General features: G+C 34.5%; 1 protein-coding gene across 1 annotated transcript in view; it reads left to right on the forward strand.

The window, feature by feature from the left end:
- Positions 1-4,409, forward strand: part of LIN28B (lin-28 homolog B) — a 97,927-nt gene extending 93,518 nt beyond the window's left edge. The window contains exon 4 of the mRNA XM_006926037.1: positions 3,971-4,409. Within this exon, the coding sequence (XP_006926099.1) occupies positions 3,971-4,340 (370 nt within the window). The 3' untranslated portion in view covers positions 4,341-4,409. The remainder of the gene's footprint in view (positions 1-3,970) is intronic.
- Positions 4,410-13,629: the final 9,220 nt, after the last annotated feature.

A 13,629-nucleotide genomic window follows, 5' to 3' on the forward strand; every position in this document is an offset into this window, starting at 1 on the left:
ATATCCTTCCTCTTGAGTAGCTTTTACAGATCACTGTATCCTTATTCTTAATGACCTCACCAAACCCCACAGAATACAGATTTAAATTTCCACATAAATTCTTATTAAGCTAACACTTTATAAATACTTAAAAGCACCTAAGTTACATTTTATCCATTACATTTTTAGACAGGCAAATCTGGCCCTTTATCTCTAGTATCACCCCTCTGCCCGATTTTTTTAAATCAATTTTGAGACTCAAGGGAAATACACAATTGAGGAATCCTCTTATTATGCCATTGAGGTATCATTTAAAAATTAGTATCTACATATAATGTCTGTATAATCTAGTAGTCATTAGTTGAGCTCAGTTCTAACCATTTTTTTCTGGTGTCTTTAGAAAATATAATTTACTTATTCAGTGCTTTGGACTCCCAAAATGATAATTTTTACAAAGATCAGAGCAGATTTAAACTCTGATTTCTGAATCAGAGTTGCCATTTTTATTGTGGAATCTTCAAAACTTTGAATGTTTTGATTAACCTTTTTAACTAGAGTAGGTGTTTGGGCTTAGCTTATTAAAATTCACATAATTACTTATTTCATCATGTAATTAAATACTTCCAAAGATGTAAATCTAAGAGATTTGTTTTAATTTATTTTACCATTTTATGTGCTTCCTTTCTGCTCTGTCATTGGTATTCTCCTTCCTTTTAAAATGTTAATCTTATCTTGATAGTCTATAAAAATTGGATTATCTTCCATCTTAAAAAGCATCTTTTAAGAAATAATATTTGTAGAATGTGCTATGCTAGCTCACTAGAATTAAATTATTTATAAAGTGATTTTTATGAAGAATTTGATCAAGTTCTAAGATTAATCTGAACATTTTTATTTACTTTATGTTTAATATGTGAGAAAATATCCTTTGAGCCACTGGTTCATCATTCTGTAGAATACTTAACGTTAGCGGGAATACATAGAGTATGATTTCTTTTTATGCAGTCTTTCGCTTATGAGTACGTCCTTATACTTCTTAAGCATGTAACTATACATGTGGACACATGCCACTTTTAACCTCACATCATAATGTAAAATTCATTCAAACTAACAAAAGCAAGCTGACTTCAAGAGGTGTGGAGAGTGAACAAAGGAGAATAGTACCATATAGAGCTTGTATGTGATGTGTCATTTGTGAGCTGAACATTTCCATTTTGGTGTCAGTCTCTTGGGAAGGAAGGGGTTTCATAATGGGGTGTGATCACACTCTTAGTAAGAGTGATTGACATTGAACAATTAAATAGAAGAGGAGAATAAATACCACTCCTCCCCTTTAAAGGCTAAGCATATATACACTGAATGCAAATCTTTTCAGTGTGGAAGGCAGTCTGGCCTAATGATAGCACATATCTAAAAAGCTAGGGGAGTAAATTAACTATGCAGATCAAAATACAAGCTTCTTAAGCATGTAACTATACATGTGGACACATGCCACTTTTAACCTCACATCATAATGTAAAATTCATTCAAACTAACAAAAGCAAGCTGACTTCAAGAGGTGTGGAGAGTGAACAAAGGAGAATAGTACCATATAGAGCTTGTATGTGATGTGTCATTTGTGAGCTGAACATTTCCATTTTGGTGTCAGTCTCTTGGGAAGGAAGGGGTTTCATAATGGGGTGTGATCACACTCTTAGTAAGAGTGATTGACATTGAACAATTAAATAGAAGAGGAGAATAAATACCACTCCTCCCCTTTAAAGGCTAAGCATATATACACTGAATGCAAATCTTTTCAGTGTGGAAGGCAGTCTGGCCTAATGATAGCACATATCTAAAAAGCTAGGGGAGTAAATTAACTATGCAGATCAAAATACAAGGAAACTAAAATTATATAGTATCCTTAAAAATAACTTTTAAAATCCAAATGTAATGGTAAATGCACATATAGAATATGATAGAAGACCCCATTTGTGAAAGTGGAATCTGACATCAGGCCCTTGGTAAATGAGTGGGCAAAATGGTTCCCTGAATTGGATAACACAGTGCATACCACAGTGACTGATGAAATTGATGTGTCCACAGGAGAGCCTGCTCTATTACTGAGCCTTTAACCCATTTTCTCTTTCTTCGAAAATGAGCTCTTGAGTGGATGTTATCCGCAAGAAAGTGAATTTAATTCAAAAGGAGATATTTTATAGATGGGCAAATTTAATTTAAGAATTCACTTACTGTTATAGAAGAGAACTATATGAGAAAACATTATGAGTAATCTGGTTGTATTTTTCAAAGATGTCATTTTTGAGTGTTATTTGGGGACCCAAATTTCAAGCATAAGTGATTTTTATTATTTATTTTTGTATTATCTTAAAACACATGGCTGAAACAATAGTGAATCTGCATTGTAATATTTTATTAATTTATCATGTTAAATTATGTAATTGCACAAGAAATAATTTAATTAGAAAAAGTGATTTCTTGGTTTTTCCCTTTAATACTTCAAATGATGCACTTTTTCCCCCTAAATACTTGTTAATATTGCAAAGAGTAAAAACTCTTCTTGTGAACCCATTATTCTGAAATCTATAAGGTAATATCGACAACTGGAGAAGCAGGCAGTAGTTATCCTAGTTTTTGCCAAGTAAAAAAAGTCACTCTTTATCATTTATCCCAGAAGATAAAATACTAAGTATTTTACATATACTGCTCAGTAGGTTAGTAGTAGCTTAGTAGTTTGTCTTTGAAATATATGGTAATATAAATCATTAAGCTTGCTAGTCTCACATACACATAAATCTAATTAATTATAATTATTTTGTTGTCATTATCATCTTAATCTGACTCACAGTGACCACTTTGCTGTTTTTTAAAAACTTTGTGACCTATGGTTTGTGCTTCATAATGAGAATTATGAAGTGATAAATGTATTTGAAAATAAATTTAAAATAGAAATTCTTTAAAACATTTCATTTGGAGACAAAGTAATAAGTAAATTTTATACTCAACAAGTAGATTAAAAATTTTAGTACAAAATTTGATTTTCTCCACTTTATACTGTTTTGTCATTTTTAATATAAAATTTTAAAAGAAAATCTGACAAACTATAATTTACTTACTGAGCTTTTAGAAGCTAAGTCAAATTTTCAAACATCTAATACAAAGCCATGCCCCCAATGTGCATATAAATATTAATTTAGGATGAATTTATGTTTATTTCAATTTAGAAGAATTTACTCTAAAGGAAAACTAATTTCTTACAGAAGAAAAAGAAAGTAAATTTTCTGAACTATCATCAACTTTTCTTAATCCAATCTAAGTAATTAGAAGCTTTCTTTTATAGCATTCTTTTGATTCACATACTTACTGTACTTCTCTAAAATTACTTGATAATTTTCCAGATATCATTCACCATAGACGTATGTTTTTCCTGCATATCAACTTTCACGGCAGGACTTAATTTGTACAAAGGAAAAAAATTCTTTAAGTCAGCTGGTTTCCACACTCAGAGTAATTTTACCCCCAAATAAATGTTAAACTGATAAAATTTAATCTGCTCTATAATTTTCCCAATTGCCAAGTGCACTGCCATTGCATATTATGTCAACAGCTGTATTTTTTAACTCTCTTTATTTAGAGCTAGCTAGTTGTTTTTTGTTGAACATTGGCTGCCCTCTAGTGGGCTAAACTGTTCTTTTACAATAACCTGTCAGATTTTAAAAAGGGGTTATTTCTACATGGAAGTGATTAATCTTTTGTGTTTTACGTTGGTGTGTTTAGTACAACTAGCTTTATAACTTTGCTGGAGCATTTTTGTGATGATAGTCTGCAGCAACTAATATAAATAGCATTACGTTCTTATTAAGAAGGCACATTAAAATAAGCTGATCTCATTGACAGTTTGTATATTTCATTATCTTTTGACAGACATAAAATAATGTCTATTTTATGACGTATGCTCCCTACTTCTAAGATGTTTTCTTTCTTGTTGCAGATGCTACAACTGTGGTGGCCTTGATCATCATGCTAAGGAATGTAGTCTACCTCCTCAGCCAAAGAAGTGCCATTACTGTCAGAGCATCACGCACATGGTGGCAAACTGCCCACATAAAACTGTTGTGCAGCCGCCCGTCAGTTCTCAGGGAAGACAGGAAGTAGAATCACAGCCATGCACTTCGACTTTCCCTCGGGAGGTGGGGGGAGGGCATGGCTGTACATCAGCACCGTTTCCTCAGGAGGCCAGGTCCGAGATCTCAGAATGGCCAGGCAGGTCACCTCAAGAGGCTTCCTCCACGAAGTCACCTACAGCACCAGAAGAACAAAGCAAAAAGGGGCCTTCTGTTCAAAAAAGGAAAAAGACATAACCCCTCTTCTTAATGTGTCATTTTCTTTCCCCGGTTGGGAAGTCTACCTCATGCAAGTACAGGAGAACAGTATTTCACAAATAGCAGCTGACCTGGGATTTTTAACTACTGTTGAGGAACTGTGAATTTTTTTAAACAGACAAATCACTCTAAGCAAATTACATTTGAGCAGGGTGTCATGTTTTATGTTATTCAGAGAATGAGATACTGTGTATATCTAGATGTGCATGTGTGAGAGGGAGAGAGCCTGAATCTGTGTGTGTGTAGGAGGATTTATATAGGAATGTAGACATATATATAAAGAGAGTTTATCTTTATATATGTGTGTATACAGATACAAGCACACACCCTCCCTCACAGAATTTGACATCCCCAAGAACTAAAAACACTCATGTGAAGCATTTTAGATGGTTTCAAAAATAACCCCTGAAGTTTTTCTTGAAATGCCATTCCCTTTAGATTACATACAAATAAAAACATGACTGTTACCTTTTGTGTGAACCAAAGGATACTTCAGATCTCAGAGCTGCCAATCATATGGTACTAAAGGTTTTTAAATCATCAGTTCTCCCAAGTTTGGGATTGCCTTTTTTTCTTGATACCTGTAGAGTGACCCCCACCCCCTTTGAATGCAGTAACTTAACTCCATATGCCTCTTGACTGCCATAAGCTTTTTTGAATCTGGGATACATAACTCCAGAAAAGACAATGAATGTGTAATTTCTGTGCCGATATTTCAATGTTCTTAATTCATATATTTTGATTGTAAATTAGATGCCTATTAAGAGAAAGGAAGGGGAGGGCAGTGTAAAAATGTAGTGACTTGATTGCTTTCATTGGTATTTTGATACCAGCTCATAATCATTTATGTTATGAGGTTTTTGATGGGATTATGGCAACAGTATCCCTTGACTAAGTCAGTCCTAACCATCGCTTTGAGCAGGGGCCCTCCTTGTTTACTACTGAAGACCTTGGAGGAAAACTCCAGTCATTTGGTGTACATTTTTGGTGGCTGTTTTTATTCCCCCTGGTGAGTTATCTAACTTCTTTCTAAAACAAAATAGCAAGAGATATGAATAAAATGCACGGTTGAGAATGAATAGTAAGTAGATGCTCACAATTACCCAATATGTGTGACCGTCAGTAATATTAAAAAGCGCAGTGTTTGGTGGCAGGCAACTAGAGTGATGAGCCTGGACAGAGGTATCAAAACCTCTCCTACCAGAGAGCTAGAAGGATTTTATACGATAAAGTTGATCTTATGGAAGTTCTCTCCATTACTCATGCTGAAGTACCTATATGGTGGATTCAGGATGAACATGCAATGAAGGGAATAGAGACATTTCTCAAGTTGGTCTTCAGTTATGTTAATAAGTTGGTTAGGGACCAGACATAGTATTGGTCCTTTTAGGTTTCGGTCATGAAAAAAATCATTTAGGTGTCATCCTGGTTATAGATACTATGGGTACATTTCTGAAACATCTGCAAGAAGGTATCATTTAATTATAATGCTTAACATTGGCAGTAAATGTTGTTTTGTATGAGCCTGTTGGTGTAAGCTTGGATAATCAAAAAAGAGAAAATAGCATGACTCAAATGAGACATATTCTACTGAACAGTTTTGGCTCCCTGTCCCCCTGTCCTGCCATGGGAGACCTGAACAGTTGCTGCTGTTTCAGCAAGCCACGAATAAGGAGAAATGCCTTGGGCTGGGCCATCAGTTCTTTACAACCCAGCTTGAATTCCATGACAGTGTTTGTGAGAATCTCCATAGTATATACTGAAATATCAGTGTGCTGTGATGCAACGCTTACCTTTGACGATATTGAATGTGATATAGCTGTAGAGAAGTACTTCCTTGCCTTATGTGAGGATTGTAAGCTTATTTAAATTATGTAGACAAATCAAAGTGGCATCGCTTAATCTTTAGCAGGTATAATAAGCAGGTTAACAGTAAAAAATGCAAAACACAATAAGTCACTTTGAAAATTCAAACCAAAGTTCCTTGACTTTATAGGAATAGGACATTATGGACTTGAGAATTGGACATTCCCTGTTTACATAAAAAAAGTTCAGAGCTGACATCCTGGTTAAAAAAAAACAAACAAACATTTTATACTGTGGACTTCGTGGGTGCAATTTGAAATCATTTTAAGCATCTTAACAGACTGAACTAAGAGCACATACCAAACCTATCTTGATTAAAAGTTGGGGTTTATTTTTTATATAAGAATATTATCACTATTACATAACATACTCAGGACAAAGAACTTTGCTCAGGGAACATACCATATAATGTTGTTGATTTTTTACAGAATAGTCTACAGTCCTGCTTACTCAAAACAAACCAAATAACTTGGACCTTTATATAAGTATTATGTACTGATGTTAGTAATAACTACCTCTACGTTTGACAGATCAAAATTTCTGAATATCAGATATCAGTTCTCTCTGTTTCATGTGGAAAGTACTCTAAAGCAGAATTCCTGAATTCCTTGCGTGTGGGAATATCACTGATGTGAGCAGTGTTCATTTACATGGGTGAAATATATTCTGTTTACAACAAAAGGCTACCTCATAGATGATGCATAGCACACCTTTATGCTGCTCCAGCCTTACAGTTGGCTGTTAATTCTCTGGTACAGAAACTTTTTATCTATAATATAAAGAACAACTTAAAACTCCATGTTTCTGACAAACACTTGTGAATAATGAAGCATCTCATTTAGTTAGCAAAGTCTCCAAACATTTCCTTAAAGTTACCATGTATTTAATTTAAGGAATTATGGGCATTCTTACATTTAAGCAAAACAGAACATAGAAGCTATCTTGGAAATAGCTGCTTTGCCCAGAGGTTGGGGGCGGAAAGTATAGCAGAAGAGGTTGGTACATGAGTATATTCATGCTGAGCAAATGGTATAAAAGATGCCATTCTTCGTTTGTGTCTGTGATGCCCTGAAGCCAAGCATATTGCAGCATTATTACCCCAGGCACACTAACTAACTAGCACTGGCTTGCCAAGGAGTGGACATAGAGTGCATGTGCAATGCCATTTCTAGCTACTGAGGGGAAGGGTCTGTGTGAAGCATCTGTTTACAGGTTTACTCATGGATTGGGCAGGAGGTCTGTGAATTAGTTGCCCCTTGACTTCACCCCCATGTCAACACAAATGTAATTCCTAAGAAAGATGCTTTACCAGTCTCTTAGCCCTGTGAGCTATTCCTTTGCTACATGGCAGATGATAGTGGAAACATTTTTATACTTGCATTTCTAGTCTTTTTAGACTTTGGATGTATTTTTACAATTGAAAGATATAGAAAGATTTTTACCTGCTTATAACTTGGAAGTTTGGCGTGCAATGTAGGGGAAAAGATCAGGAAACATCATGTTCTTAGCATCGGTCCATCTACAAAAATAGGATGTTTTTATTGCCAATTTTTTTAATACTCTGGCCCAGTTTTATTTTGCACCAATGTGGCCCCAAGTTACTGCTAGTTGTATTTAGTTTGTGAATAGAAGCTCATAAGTGTTAATAGACTTTGTAACATTCACTGTAAGATGAATTATACAGGACATGGGAAATCTCATTAAGTCTAAAGTTAATTTAAATTAATTTATCTGTTTTCCTCTAAGAAATGTTTATCATAAAATATATATGTGTATTTCCCCTTTGGTTATAAAATTTGGGAAAGTATGTACAAGTGCAGCTGCACTGCCTTTAATTTTCTAGATGTCTTAATGAGATTTATTTGTTTTAGAGAACAACTTGTTAAAAGCATCAAATTCTGTCTTACATAGCTGTCATCAGCCTCTTTAAGATGTGGTGGTTGTGTGATCTGTGTCATAGTTCAGTTAGAATAAGAGGTTGACCTATGAATTGTTTTTAAATTTTATATATGGAACAAAGCTGCAAAGTTATGGCAAAGTACTGTACTGTGAGAAATTATTACTCTATTTAATACATCTGTGGCTTAACACTTGTGAGAGTTTACCAGCTTGAAAATGATGGTGTTGACTACCTCTTGAATTACTTACATCTACCAACCACTGGCATCCACCACCAAGCTGGCTTTAATTAGTACGTGTTGTTTTTGGTATTAACAGCTCTAACCATACTAGAGACCAAAGTGAACACTGATTTCTCTATGTCTTTAATATGGTGTTTTATCTAGTGTTTTTAAATTATCCTGTGTAGTATTTAGATGACCTCATTGTCCATTTTGACTCATGTTGTTTACAAGTGAAAATTTTTTTAAAAAATCATTTGAACTGTATGTTTTTAAATGACAAAAAAAAAAAGTAGATGTTTGGAATAGGATTTCACCCATGTGCAGACATCCCAATGGACTAAAGTACTGTTTGCCTTTCTGCAGACCATGAATTTTATATTTTCATTTCATGCCTAATGTCTTATTCTGTCAATTGTGGATATTTTGAGGTTTAAAAAAATTACTTGATTAAAAATAAAACATATAACGTTGACATTTACGATGAGTTTTGTAGATTATTCATGATTTGTATGGCTGCTTGATTAAATGAATGAATAAAAGGCTATTGAGGCAGTATGTGCATCAATCAGCATAAATTAAAGAGTTTTAACATATCTTCAGAGGTGATTATAAATATGGACCTTACTTATGACAATACAGATGGTGGATAAGTTCAGTCTGAATGAATCAAGAAGGAAAGATGGGTTCTGTCATCATTAAGAGTCATCCTGCATTAGCCAGCATGGATTATGCAAGCTTGTGAATCAAGATACATACTTCATGTGATCAGGAGAAGTCACCTGAAACAAAAATATTCAAACCCCAATGGGGAACCGTTTTAGGATTTCCCAAAATTATTAATTGTAAAGGTACAAAGAAACAAAGTCAAGTTACACCAGTACCAATATCTAAAATGTGAATGTAGATTTGTCGAACTGTGTATACACTGTTGATATACTACAGAAACAATTTGATAAAACTTGAGTGCTATAAATTGGCCAGTCCCACGATTACGCTCTTTTTCATTTGCACTCTATACCTGGATGACTCACTGTGCGTGTGCATGTTTGTGGGTGGCGAATGGTGTCTACTCTGACTTACTTTTTTTTCTTTTTAATCGTGGTGAAAAAAAGATAATTTACCATCTTAATCATTTTTAAGTCTACAGTAGTGTTTAGTATATTGTGCAACAGTGAATGATTCACTTTTAGAATGTGAAGGTCTCTATCATGTATGCTCATGAGAGTGTGATTACATAAACATTTCAACTACGTTTATTTTTGATAATATTTAAAAGAGTAGATTTTTGTTATAAAAGTAACATTGTACTTTACTGTAGAGAATAGGGAGAACCTTAAAAAATAAAAATTTATACATAATCCTATCACCTGGAAATATTCTTTATTAATTTCAAATATAGAAAACCTCTTTAAAAATACATAATCCCATCACCTATAAGTAACTATTAACATTTTTCATTGATTTTCTTTTCTTTTATCAATAAATTTGATTTTTTAAAATAAAATTAAGTTACATTATAAATGATTTGGAACTTTACACTTTTTCCCTTTACATCATATGTTTTGCTATATCAGTAAAAATTGTTCAAAAACATTTTTTGATAAATGTACAAGTGGTTTGAGGAAGTGAGACTCAGGTGAAGTAAGAAAGATAGAATTGATTTGAATGGGTGAAGGAAGTAAATGGAAGACAAGAAACAGCATAAACAAAAAATCAGAGTTGAAAATAAGCAGTTCACATTCAATCAATAAAGAGATAAATTTGATGAGACAAAGTATTAAAATCAGGGTGAATACATTGGAGGGCAATCTGTGCAGCCAGGAACTTCAGGGGCCACCAACTCTGAAAGAAGGGCAAAGCACAATTGAGCGCCATACGCTTACCCCCAGCTTTTTCCCTAAGGGCACTTTCCTGTTTCCTGAGTTGCCACCACAGGGTGATAGAACCCAAACAGGAAGTGGCAGTCTTAGCGAGCTGAGGAAGGTGCTTTAGTCACCTTCCTTATTTCACCCTAGTCAGCCCCTGGTTGGGAGGCTAAAGGAGTTAAAAGAGCTTTTCTCAACCATCTAATGCTGGACAGATAGAGATGGAATTTGAAGCCTCAGAGAATTGGACGGGCCTTGGTCAACACCTGGGCTTTTTGTCTGGATCCCAGAAGGGCTAAATCTAGGAATAAGGGCCTGTCCTATGATTACAGGCCAAATACCAGGAAAGGGGCAAACTTGAAATAGACCAGCCCTAACAAAGACTAAAAACTCTGATACTCTACCTACCTACCAAAATAAAACAACCCTCCTTGGAAGAAGATAACATTACCCAAAGGTTCTACAAATTTTCATCTGCAATGCCCAGCATTCAGTCAAATAATAGGAAGCATGCTAATAAACAGTATCAATTCACTGGAAACAATGGAAAACAACAGATATATACACAGGTGTCTCAGAATTGCAATTATTATACAAAGACTTTTAAAATAATAAATAGAGAAAATATAAAAGTCAGAAATTTTAGAACCCAAAATTATAACGACTAAAAATTAGAATTCAGATGGGTTTAACAGAAGGTTAACTTCTGAGAGAACAGGGAGAGAAAAAAAAGCAGAAAAGCAACAGAACAGAAGATTAATAAATAGGAAGAAAGGTCAATAAAAAGTATCCAGAATCATAGACTGAAAATTTTTAATGGAAAAATATGGGTGAAACCAGATTGCAGAGGTTTAAAAAAAAAGCAACACAGCCTATACCACTTGTTTATGGGAGTGAAAGGGAGGATAAATGTAATACAACAATTAGAAAAAATAAGTTACAAATTTTTCAAGATTAAAAATACTAGGGGTTTTTTGTTTACTGTTTTGTTTTATTTCATTATGGGAAAATATATAGAATAACAAATAATGTGCTACAATGTGGAAAAGCTATAGGTGTTAACAAAGTTACTAAAATTATTATAAAGTTGCTTCCTTAACCAAGTTATTGCAGTGGTAGTTTTGCTTCCCAACTTGCTTGCTAAAGTAGCCCTGTTGGACTCCTGCTCTGTGCTTGTACTCTTTAAGGTGGCTATCTTTCCCAATACCTTGTTGAAGTTTTGAATCCTAGTGAATCTGACGATAAAACAGACAGGCAGGCAGACAGACAAGAAAGACTGATCCGTAAATCAGAGAACAGCAACCCTTTGCTTCTATACCATAACGTCTTCTCATGAACTTATCATTTATTTTTTAAGGATACAAAGCATGCATTTGAAGGCAGAGGGAATAGAACCAGTGGAGAGAGATAGAAGGTTCTGGAAGATGACCTAAGTATAAAACTATGTACTTTCAGGAAAGAACATGGGGGAAAGGACTTCTCACCACTTTTTTTTGTTTGTTTTCTTTTTTGGTTGCTTTCTAAGCAGCCATTGGTAGGAGGGTGGGGCGGGGTGCAGTGAACACAGGGACACTTAATTTTAGAATTTTAATGGAACTCCCTAGACCATCACTGAAAAGCTGGGGCTTAGGATAATCTGAATGTTTTATAACTGTTTAGAAATCCACAAGATACTTTGCTGGTGAACCCACATGTTGATTTGGAGAAACATCGTTTACCACATTCACCCTCTCCTCTACACTGGGGAAAAGAAGTTATAGTATTTAAATGATAGCAGAATTTGACAACTAAAATATAGGTGGTCCAATATGCTTCTATAATTAATGTTTCTTTCCTTTTTCTTAATTAAAAAAAAAAATGTAAGACCCATTCAGGATAAGAAGAAGCCCCAGAATCCTCTACACAAAGCACTGCATTTGCCCTATACCCCTGTTTGTGCCTCTTGTAGAAGCTTTCTGTAAGTGCCTTTATATGAAGCTTTTGCTTGGTAGGCTACTAAATCAAAAAATTACTTTTGTGACAATCTACTATTTTGTGACAGATCCTGCTCCTGTTTTCTTGTTATTTTCACAAAATTGATTTTTTTTCCTCTCAAAAACTCTATGGGTTCTATTGTCTGCTTTGCTTTCTAGAAACAATTGAAATTTAAAAGAAAGATTTTACTGTTACTTAAATATAACTTGTCATCCTCAGTTTAGAAATCAGCATATGTTACCCTTTCTAATTCTCTCTCTCTCTCTCTCACTCTCACACGCACGCACGCACGCACACACACACACACGCACATTCAGGCACACAGGTATACACATTTTCTAAAGTGGTTTTTAGTACTCCAGAAAATGGTAAATGTTTCTGAGGCTGCATATCAGGCATGTTTCTTAACACAATATTTCCACTTAAAAATTTTCTTATCTATAAGATACATATATGTACTTTGGCTATAAAATTAGTCAAAGTTTATTGAAGATGTGAGCTATTTTTTGAAGGTCAAGGGCTTCAATTTCCGTTTAATTTCTGAGCTGCTTCACACCTATAGCTATTTGCCCGTTCCAGTTTATAAAAATTCTTTAAAGTCTACTCCAACCTTTGGGTTTTTGCTCACACCTCAAATGACATGGTTCTACATTTTTGTCAAGAAAACTGGACTCACACTTAAATATTATAGTAGCAATAATGCTGCAAAATCAGAGTAGATGGAAAGAGAATTTCGAACTTAAGAATCAAACCATATTTACATTTGACTTGGTTCAAATAGATGTATTATTGACATGTGGTCCTTTCTTACTGCTTTTCTACATTTTCTTCTCTAAGTGTGGCCTCACTGCTGGCATATCAGATATTTCAAATTTTATTTTATCACTTCTTTCATTTAGATCATCAGATCACATATTCGAGCCATTGCAGTTACCTCCACACTGGCTCTTCAAATGTTCTTATTTCTTCATGAAATTAATTCTGTACAAATAATTTTCATTAGTTAGTCCAGATATATTAGTTTAGCTAGTCCTGTGTTAAACTTGCTTCTGCCACTCACCCAAAGCAATCCGTTTAAAACAATAATAAAATCTAATTATGACCATAATAAGCTTTTTCATGATAGAAAAATTTGAAAATGCAAAGGAGGGGCTGAAATGTGAGAAGCTGTTGTTGAAGCATTCTGGAGATGTGCCAGTGCTCACTGTTTCCTTGGGTTTGTATTTCTTTGTTAATACTGCACAGCATTAATGGGGAGACATATTAGATTACCAGGGCAATTTTAACAGAGTAAAATGTTTGGAAGGAGCCCTGGAATGTCATTTGGTCCATTATTCTACCTTCATCAAGGGTCACACCAGATCATTCCAGATTGTTATTCCCAAAACTTTCAGGAGAGTCAACAAGTTCTATTAGAACCCCATCACCATGTCTAAATGT

This window comes from Pteropus alecto, unplaced genomic scaffold, assembly GCF_000325575.1.
Source record: "Pteropus alecto unplaced genomic scaffold, ASM32557v1 scaffold79, whole genome shotgun sequence".
Lineage (NCBI taxonomy): Eukaryota > Metazoa > Chordata > Mammalia > Chiroptera > Pteropodidae > Pteropus > Pteropus alecto.